The 10,300-nt window shown below is 35.2% G+C and overlaps 1 protein-coding gene across 3 annotated transcripts; it reads left to right on the forward strand.

Annotated features, from left to right (window-relative positions):
- Positions 1-1,418: 1,418 nt before the first annotated feature.
- LOC115994221 (topless-related protein 2) lies at positions 1,419-10,300 on the forward strand. Of its 3 annotated transcripts, none has more exons than XM_031118281.1 (25): positions 1,419-1,856; positions 1,997-2,176; positions 2,345-2,458; positions 2,578-2,736; positions 2,967-3,141; positions 3,251-3,380; positions 3,764-3,879; positions 4,003-4,138; positions 4,297-4,406; positions 5,437-5,518; positions 5,595-5,668; positions 5,753-5,848; positions 5,938-6,030; positions 6,425-6,552; positions 6,660-6,894; positions 6,977-7,135; positions 7,264-7,359; positions 7,655-7,807; positions 7,920-8,030; positions 8,227-8,403; positions 8,539-8,667; positions 8,760-8,855; positions 9,308-9,490; positions 9,573-9,748; positions 9,885-10,300. In XM_031118281.1, the coding sequence occupies exons 1-25, from the start codon at positions 1,777-1,779 to the stop codon at positions 10,096-10,098; spliced, it is 3,402 nt and encodes a 1,133-aa protein (XP_030974141.1). In that variant the 5' UTR covers positions 1,419-1,776; the 3' UTR covers positions 10,099-10,300. The 3 variants fall into 3 exon arrangements, with proteins under 3 accessions (XP_030974141.1, XP_030974142.1, XP_030974144.1); XM_031118282.1 differs by having other exon boundaries at positions 1,420-1,856; positions 5,449-5,518; XM_031118284.1 differs by lacking the exon at positions 7,264-7,359 and having other exon boundaries at positions 1,421-1,856; positions 5,449-5,518.

A 10,300-nucleotide genomic window follows, 5' to 3' on the forward strand; every position in this document is an offset into this window, starting at 1 on the left:
AATTTGCAATTACCTCTAGTGTACAAGGCTTTAAATGTAATTTACCAATTTTGTTTAGACCCCCACCCACCCCACCTCGAAATGATGGGGCATAACTTTGCATGTCATTTTGTTAGGGTCCCAAAAGGCATGTTTTTGTCGTATCTCTTTGCGATAACTTATTTTAATATGTTAAAACTTAGTAACAAAGTTTTATAAATGGAATAATACCTACAAAATTGAAAAAGTGACATAAATTGAAAAAAAAAGTCTGAAATAATACCTACAAAACTAAAAAAGTGACATAAATTAAAAAAAAAAGACACAAATTGTGTCAGGAAAAAGTGTGCTTAACGAGCACCGTGTGGTGCCTGTTAACACAACCCTTTATATATAGGGTAATAGAAAAAAATATCATATTTTAACTAATTATTGCCAAAATTCATCTATACTATTCCATATACAGTTGTGTAAAAATAATGGTTGCTACAGTTATTTTGACATTAGTTGGCTAAAATGTGGTTATTCTTCTATTATAAAAGCACTAATGCAAGTTCTTTAAGCTTGAAAATTCCTTCTTCTAATTTTGTTTGGTTTGATTGCTTGCTGCTTGTGGTGGTTGAACTGTTAGCCCTTGATAAGGAGGGTGTTCTTTGCTAAAAAGTAATGTTACAGTTACAAACTATTTTACAATATTTTTACAAACTATTGATGTAACAAACTTCTTATTACTTACCATGAACATAACTTTTTCATTTATCAATAACTACTTACCAAATTAGCAGTTTGTAATTAAATATATATATATATATATCTCTCTCTAACATTACTCCCTTGCTAAAACACCAAAAATTCTAAGACCATATAAAATGTTACAACTTGTGCCACTACTGTTCATATAGGTGTGGTAGACTGTAAGTGGTGGAAAAAAATAATAAATTTATGTGAAAGTGACAAATAGTCAGTCATTATTTAATATATAGAATAATTATGGTAAAAGTTATGGTACTTATTATAATTACCCCCTAAAACATAAAACTTAACTTGTTACCACTCTATAATAAAAATAAATTTAAAAAAAAAATTGTTACCTACTCTTTCTCCGAAAAAAAAGAAAAAGAAAAGTTGTTACCTACTTAGTGATTAAAAATGTAATTTTACAAAAAAAGAAAAAAAAAAAAAAATCTATTGCGGCTTATTCTATGACAAAAAGCGATACATAAATAACTGCTCCTAGTTTTAAGTTTTTTTTTTTTTTTTAGGAACCGATTACCGAGAATCACTGAATCAAACCCCAACCACCATACTTTCAATGCACTTTAAAAAGAATCGATAAGCACATGTACATATCACCTCGTAAATCAATAAACACTCGTACATATCACTGATAAGTCGGTGTGTAATAAAAACTGAAACCCTGCAAAAAATTGCATCGAATAAAGTGTTATAGAGATAGAGAGAGAAAACTGAGAAAAGAAAAGAAAAGAAAGAACAAGTCGTATCTCTTTCTGTTTCTCTGTCTATAAATACAAGTCTAAATTTTCGCTAAGCAGCTTTTTCATTCTTAAACACACAAAAACACAGACACACACACACACACTGTTCTCGTTGAAACGACACACAATCAAAAGTATGGAAAAAACACAAACCCTAGAAACCAGTCCAACAAGTACGACCGTTTTTCCACCGTAAAATAAAACCCCTAAAAAAAAACGCCGTCGTTTTTTTTTTTTTCTTTCTCTCTCAAATTCACAAACCCTAGCACTCAAATCTTGAATTTTTTTTTTCGCATCAGAGATGACATCTTTAAGCAGAGAATTGGTGTTTCTGATTCTTCAATTTCTCGAGGAAGAGAAATTCAAGGAGACTGTTCACAAGTAAGCTACTTTTTTTTTTTTTTTTGTTAATTTTGTTTTGGTGTTTTTTTTTTTTTGGTTTCTGGGTTTTATGTGTTTTTGTATTTTTTTGATGTGGGTTTTGAAAACGGCATGTCGTTTTTTGTTGTTGTTGTGGGTAGGCTGGAGCAAGAGTCGGGGTTCTTATTCAACATGAAGTACTTTGAAGAGAGAGCTTTGGCTGGTGAGTGGGATGAGGTGGAGAAGTACCTCTCTGGATTTACCAAAGTCGATGATAATCGATACTCCATGAAGATTTTCTTCGAGATTAGAAAGCAAAAGTATCTTGAAGCTCTTGACAGGTACTTTAATTTACTATATATATATATATATATATATTTTTTTTTTTTTGTATGTGTGTATGTTTGTTTATGTTTAATTGTTTATTATATTATGTTGTGCTATGTATTTTTTTGGGTTTTTTTGTTTGTTTGTTTGTATTGCGAATTAAATTATAAGAATGTGTTCAGGAATGACAGAGCGAAGGCTGTAGAGATATTGGTGAAGGATTTGAAAGTTTTTTCTACATTTAATGAAGAACTGTTCAAAGAAATTACTCAGCTTTTGACTCTTGAGAACTTCAGGTATTTGAATAATTTTAGATCATGTATTATAAAGGGTAGATTTCATGGTTTTTAATTAAGGGAAAAAGAAGAAGAAAGGAAATTGAGACGTATCTTAATTGGGGTTTTGGTTAATGCAGGGAAAATGAGCAGTTATCCAAGTATGGTGATACTAAGTCGGCTCGAAGCATAATGTTGGTAGAGCTTAAAAAACTTATAGAATCAAATCCTCTGTTTCGAGAGAAGCTCGTTTTTCCCACTTTGAAGGCATCCCGCTTGCGTACTCTAATCAATCAAAGGTGATTTTACTTTTTCTATGCTCACATTAATGAATTTCATCTATCTATCTATCTAGAGAGAGAGAGAGAGAGATGGATGAATAAATTGGTGTACGTCTATCTATCTGTCTACACACATATTTATGTATGTATTTATACATGTTTGTGTGTATAATAGTATAGTGTTTTGCAGCGTTGAGTCTGATTAATTTATTTTTGGGTCCTGAAGTGTTCGGTTATGGTTTATGCAGCCTAAACTGGCAGCATCAGCTGTGCAAGAACCCAAGGCCAAATCCTGACATCAAGACCTTGTTCACTGACCATGCATGTTCTCAACAGAATGGGGCCCGTGCACCTACTCCAGTTACTCTTCCAGTTGCAGCCATTGCAAAGCCTTCAACTTATGTTCCTCTTGGAGTACATGGGGTACGAATATGATCATAGCTTTCCAAATGGTTTTAAATTATCAATTTTAATGACTTCTGTAATCTGGTTCTAACCATAGGATGCCTTTTGTCTTGTTATATATGTGTAGGCTTTTCCACCAGCTGCAGCGTCTGCCAATGCTAGTGCTTTAGCAGGATGGATGGCAAATGCCAATCCCCCCTCATCTGTTCAATCTGCTGTTGTTGCTGCTTCATCATTATCTGTTCCATCCAATCAAGGTTAGGTCTTAACTGTCATTGGAGCTACCACTGTAGCACTTGCAAATATGTTGATAATTATGACACTGGTTCACCTAGATTCATCTAATTCTTAATAATACTTGTCTCCATGTTTTTAAATTTTGGGACACGATGTCAATTTTTGTTGAAGTTTCTACTTTTGGATCTCCCTCCAACACCTGCCTTTTGAGTTTGGGTGGATTGGCTATTTGGGTTCTTGGTCATCTTCATTTTTGTCCGGCACTTGATACAAACAGAGCTGCAGCTGTTGAAATGACTGGGCATCTTTTTTTGGATGATCAGACAACAGAAACTAGTTCTAGTTCTTTGTATTTCTTCATTGGAATTTCTCACCTCTTTTTTTTTTTTGTCCCTCTTAACAGTTTCCGTTTTGAAGCATCCAAGACCATCTTCAACTGCTCTTGGAATGATAGATTATCAAAACTCTGATCATGAACAACTAATCAAACGTCTGCGGACTGCACAACCTGTTGATGATGTATTGTGATAAGTGGCTTGAATTTGTTTATATTCTGTTCTGGATTCTTTTATGGGTTTTGTGGTTGTGTTTCTAAACATTCTCATTACGTCTAATGACGAGGTCTTTAATTTCTGCATTCAGGGCACGTATCCTGCTCCCCCCCAACATGTTTCCTGGTCACTTGATGACCTACCAAGAACCGTTGCTTGCACCATCCATCAGGGGTCGTCTGTGACAAGCATGGATTTTCACCCTTCTCATCAGACATTACTTGCTGGTAAGATAAATGTTAACCACCATTTATCAAAAACATAAATGTTAACAGTACAGAAAATTTGTATGTCAAGTTAATATGAATTTGGAGTCCTGTTTGTATCATTTAGTTTTGATGTAGGTTCAATCCCTTATCTGACTTGATAGATATGTTTTGAGTAGTTGGTTGCAGCAATGGTGAAATTGCGCTGTGGGATGTTGGACTGCGAGAAAAACTGGTATCAAAGGCATTCAAGATATGTGATTACAATGCTTGTTCTCAGCCTTGTCAGGTCTATATCTCATCCTTGAATCAATAAGTTTAAACTCTGATTCTTGATTTCCTTTTTTTAGCACATGGTTTGTGAGTGCCTGAACATCACCTTTTTTATATATAATCTTTTTCAAGTTCTGATCTTAAGGAAGGCCAGACTATATATATTATAACAGGCTAATACTTTTTCCACCATGACTAGGATAAATTTATCTTAATTTTTGGCTAATACTATTTTTAAATGCATGTTTAATAATACTGCTAGTACATTTTCTGGTGCTAGTTATGTTATTGCTGTTGCTTCTGTTGCAAGTATTCTTAGCCCCAGTATGACCATTGCTGCTGCTGCTCCAAACCTTTACTATTATCTCTGCTGCTATTTTGAATTCAAGCTATATATAAAAATTATTGGGTAGTCAACTTAAGTCTAATTTTTCTCAAAATAGGTGCTCAATGAGGCTTGAACTTTGGCCCCCATTTTTCTTTATATATATATATATTTGAAAGAGGGGAGGGGCAATCACAACTATTTCAGCCATTGCCTCATCTACTGCTTAATCAACTAAGAGAAATCTAGATGATTTGAGTGCCACTTTTCCCTTAGTTTTCCACCATATACAACTTGTTTCCCCTTCTCTCCCAATCTTTGTCCATTGAGAACTTTTTTGGGTTTTTTGGTAACTAACAACATTAGTTTGGCTGTGTCATAGGGTATGTATTATTATTTTTGGAAGGTATCTGGAATGAATGAAGCCTGTTTTAGACCTTTCAGGTTGAAATTACCTGAATCCTTTCCTCTCATGATCTGTTCATTCAGGTTATGAGGATTTTTTACTCTTCTTATTCTTCTTGAGTAGCTTTTCTCCCTTAGCAACCACTAGTTCTGACACTGCCACTAGTACTACCATATAAATATTACTCAATGAATGTTGTTCCAAACTTTAGGATGTTGTTTAGATCATTTGTTTCATTTGATGTTTCTGCTTGTCAATTCTTAACTTTTACTCAAGGAATTTGAATCAATTACATGATGGATGTTTGTAATTGAGATTTCCTTACAGGCTGCCTTTGCCAGAGATTCATCAATATCTGTCAGCCGTGTTTCATGGAGTCCTGATGGAAATTTGATTGGTATGCCCAGTGATAAATATTGCATCAATTGGGTGCATATTTGTGCTTCTCTAAAGTGCTTCTATTATTGTTGCAGGGGTTGCATTTACAAAACATTTGGTACATTTGTTTGCTTACCAGGGGCCTAATGATCTACGCCAGCATTTGGAGGCATGTTTCAATTCGTTTTTTGATATTTATCCAACAACATTATTTGCAATGGCATCCTGATGTTTGCACTCTGCTTTCTTGCAGATTGATGCTCATTTTGGTAGTGTAAATGATTTAGCATTCTCACACCCAAATAAGCAATTATGTGTTGTAACTTGTGGAAATGATAAGTTAGTCAAGGTAAGGGCAAGAAAAAGCAGCTAGTGTATTTAATTTTGTTAAGCTTGATGAGTTTTTCCTTTTTTCTGAAATTGTAAGAAATTTAACAGGTATGGGATTTGGCTGGAAGAATTCTTTTTTGCTTTGAAGGTCATGAAGCACCTGTTTATTCTATTTGTCCTCACCACAAGGAAAATATTCAGGTAAGACACATCATCTGTCAATGTTTGGATAGAAACTACTATAACATGCAAAGTATAAGAGATCATTTTTAAGGGACGAGCTTAATTTTTTCTTCTATTCAATAATAAATTTTACTGCAATACTAGTGATTGGTTGAGGAAATACTGGTGGTGCGTTGATATTGCTTTAGAGTCCATAATTTCAGAAGCCTTTGTTACAACAACTTAAGTGAACTCCTGGGTACAGCATGAAAGATAATGGAATAAAAGTGTTGTAATTTTGATTTTGATCCATGTCTTGAATTCTGTCTATATTATTATTAGAATTAAGCAAGATTGCGAAAATAATTTTCTGCTCAAATTTGAAGTTTGATGCACCTTCCTCATGTCATTGTCTCTATCCAAATCTTTGCAGTTTATATTTTCAACAGCTATTGATGGGAAAATTAAGGCTTGGTTGTATGACAATGTGGGCTCAAGAGTTGACTATGATGCTCCTGGACAGTGGTGCACCAGAATGCTCTACAGTGCTGATGGAAGCAGGTAAGTAAATAAAGAGCAACATTGTGGAGGTAGTAAGTTATCCTGTTTTATTTGTGTGTTTATCATAACTGATATATGAATTATATCTATCTTCTCTCAAATCTCAGATTGTTCTCTTGTGGGACGAGTAAAGATGGGGACTCTTTCCTAGTTGAATGGAATGAGAGTGAAGGAGCAATAAAGAGGACATATTCTGGGTTTAGAAAGAAGTCTAATGGTGTTGTGCAATTTGACACAACAAAAAATCACTTTTTGGCTGCTGGTGAAGATAACCAGATAAAGTTTTGGGATATGGACAGTAATAATGTTATCACTAGTATAGAAGCTGATGGCGGGCTTCCCGTGAGTTTTGTAGATAGTTTTCATTTGAAGATACATTTAGTTTGAAGTCCATTGTTTGACATTGTTGTTGGGATACATGCAGGGTCTTCCTTGCTTGAGATTCAATAAGGAGGGAAATCTGCTTGTTGTTACTACGGCAGACAATGGGTTCAAGATTCTTGCAAATGCAGATGGTATCAGAACCTTGAGAGCAATTCAAGCTCGATCATATGAAGCATCCAGAGCACCTACTGAGATGAAGGTCATTATCTTCCACTCCCAACACCACCCCCCCCCCCCCCCCCCCCCCCCCCCCCCAAAAAAAAAAAAAAAAAAATTGCTTGATCTATATTTGGTCAGAACTTGGTTTGTTGTATGTTCATGGATCAGGTATTTAGATCTGCAATGGTTGGAAACATCAATCCGGTCATTGCTAAAGTGGAATGCGTAGACAGAAGCTCTCCTGCAAGGCCTACTCCCATCCTTGTATGCTATATTAATGACTTACATCAAAGATTGGGGTTCTCTTCTGAAATATTAATTAGTGACAACAATGACTGAATGACTATTGATTGGCTGGAATGAGCTCAAAATATTCAACGTAGTTTTTTTTACAGGGGAAGAGATGCCATTTGGTCCAAAGACCAAATCTACAGCCATTGCCTCTTAGTGAAGTGATGTGATAGCCATAGTTGAATGTTGCCAGTTTAATTAAGTTGTCTTCTAGGATTTTGAATAATTTTGTTGTATTTGCATTAAATCTGATCATTGTTTGTTGTAGAATGGAATTGATCCGATCAGTAGAAGCGTAGAAAGGCAAAAAAGTTTAGATGATGTATCTGATAAAACCAAAGCTTGGGAGCTCGTTGAAATTGTTGAACCTGTTCAGTGTCGAGCAATTACCATGCCAGATAGTACAGATCCAGATAACAAGGTTAGTTATTATTTTATTTCTAACTTTTATATTGATTTTAATTTCATATCTTGATGTAATAGATCTCATGCTATTAAGTTTGTAATTTAAAAAAGGCCTCATTTGTTTTTAGGTTGCTCGACTTCTTTATACAAATTCTGGTTTTGGCATTCTTGCGCTTGGTTTTAATGGAGTCCAGAAGCTATGGAAGTGGAGCCGTAATGAACAAAACCCAAGTGGAAAGGTGATGGACATATGCTTACAAATATCTAAACATAGGTGTAAATATAAATGATGCATGATTGCATATATTTTCCTGTTAAGCTTTGAAAGGAACACTGTACATTTATGTACGTATTATATGATTATATTTGCATAGTTTATGCAGTATACTTATGGCAAATTAACATGATAATCTTTCTGACTCTTTGGGTTTGTAGGCCACTGCCAGCATTGTTCCACAACATTGGCTACCAAACACCGGTCTTGTTATGACTAATGATGTCCCAGAGAATTATGAAGAGGCAGTTCCGTGCATAGCACTCTCAAAGAATGATTCCTATGTAATGTCTGCCTGTGGGGGAAAAGTTTCACTGTTCAATATGATGACTTTTAAGGTAAATTAATTGTAATATGACACAATTATGCATGTAATACTGTGATCTTTTGTGCAATCTGTAGGTGTTGTGAATTTTGTTAGCATTAACTCAGTATGTATTTGGGTTGGAACTTGAAATTATGTTGATTTGCAGGTAATGACTACTTTTATGGCACCTCCACCTGCCTCAACCTTCCTTGCTTTTCATCCCCAAGATAATAACATCTTAGCAATTGGAATGGAAGACTCAACCATTCACATCTACAATGTTAGGGTGGATGAGGTAATTAATTTAAGCATCATCTTATGTCTCATGTTATGGATCTGAACTGCTGTGTTGATCATCAGTTACAAGTTGACTGCTCTTCCTGTTAGGTCAAAACAAAATTGAAAGGTCACCAGAAGCGTATTACTGGTTTAGCTTTTTCCTCCAACCTTAATGTCCTGGTTTCAACAGGTGCTGATGCCCAGGTATGTTGCACCATGATTCTTCTGTTTTATTCCGTCTTTATCATTTTTACTTTTGTTGTTTATGATTTTTGTTGCTTGCAAATGGGGGTGAGGTCTGATGTGTCTTGAAACAATAAGACCAAGCTATGTAGATCAATAAATGTCTGTTTGTGCTTAGAGACATCGTTCTTTTTTTCTTCTAACTTTCTTTTGTCCTGGATATGTCTTGATATTCTTAGACTAGTCTGATTATCAATACATTCTCTGAGACATCTAAGATTTAGACTGTTCAAATATTTCTTGCATCTCCATGTGCTTATCTCAGTGCGAGTCTTTATAGAATATTTTTTTTCTTATATCTTTTCTAAAGATCTTACTGATATGAAAATAAATTTCACTAGTGGTTCTTATGCCTTTTGATATGTTCCACCCCTTTTATTGTTGGTACTATTTCAATGAATTATTTTTTGCAGATTTGCTTTTGGAACACTGAATCTTGGGAGAAGAGGAAATCAATTACAATTCAACTACCTGCGGGAAGGATGCCTGTTGGTGACACTCGTGTGCAGTTCCACTCTGATCAAGTCCACATGTTGGTGTGCCATGAGACTCAGCTAGCAGTCTATGATGCTTCCAAGATGGAACGAATTCGGCAGGTAAAAGCTGTTATTTAGAATAACAATCTATTTTTTTGGGTGATTGGGCGACAAACTCACTAAAATGATTTTTTTACTGCAGTGGGTACCACAAGATGTATTATCTGCACCCATATCGTGTGCCACATATTCCTGCAACAGCCAACTAGTTTATGCTTCTTTTGCTGATGGTAACATTGGAGTATTTGATGCTGATAATCTGAGATTAAGATGTCGTATTGCCCCATCCGCATACCTATCCCAGGCATCGTCCAACAGGTATTATTATACATTTAAAAGTCGGCTGTTGGCGATGGTGAATAGCATACTCATATCCGAACTAACAACAATTCATAGTTTGAAATTAATATTGGTGTTTAATCCTTTATGTTTTTTTTGTTTCATTCTGTAACAGCCAAACTCTATCCCCGCTAGTTGTTACTGCACACCCACAGGAGCCAAATCAATTGGCTGTTGGGATGACAGATGGATCTGTTAAAGTTATAGAGCCCTTGGAATTAGAGGGGAAGTGGGGAGTCGCAGTGCCTGTTGATAATGGAATGCAGAATGGTAGGACAGCTTCACCTTCCATCGCCAACAATCCTGCTTCAGAGCAGCTTCAAAGATGAAAAACATGTGCATTACAAAATCTTAATTGATAGTTTATTCGTGTATAATAGATGACTAGTACATTGGCTTTTCATAGATGCCTCACCAAATGCGTGAGCATAGGAAAATGGATTACAGCTGGTTAAATTTGTGAATATTAGATATTATTTTCTCTGACAGTAGTGACATTTATTTATTTCTTGAAAGGTTTAGTTAATTCTC

The sequence above is a fragment of the Quercus lobata genome, chromosome 6 (genome assembly GCF_001633185.2).
Source record: "Quercus lobata isolate SW786 chromosome 6, ValleyOak3.0 Primary Assembly, whole genome shotgun sequence".
NCBI lineage: Eukaryota > Viridiplantae > Streptophyta > Magnoliopsida > Fagales > Fagaceae > Quercus > Quercus lobata.

Bases quoted from the DNA above. Each gene is read 5' to 3' on its own strand.
- LOC115994221 (XM_031118281.1), top strand. From the start codon at position 1,777: ATGACATCTTTAAGCAGAGAATTGGTGTTTCTGATTCTTCAATTTCTC. The intron at 4,407-5,436 runs GTCTATATCTCA...TTTGTAATTGAG, and splicing joins CTTGTTCTCAGCCTTGTCAG to ATTTCCTTACAGGCTGCCTT. The intron at 9,491-9,572 runs GTAAAAGCTGTT...TTTTTACTGCAG, and splicing joins AGATGGAACGAATTCGGCAG to TGGGTACCACAAGATGTATT.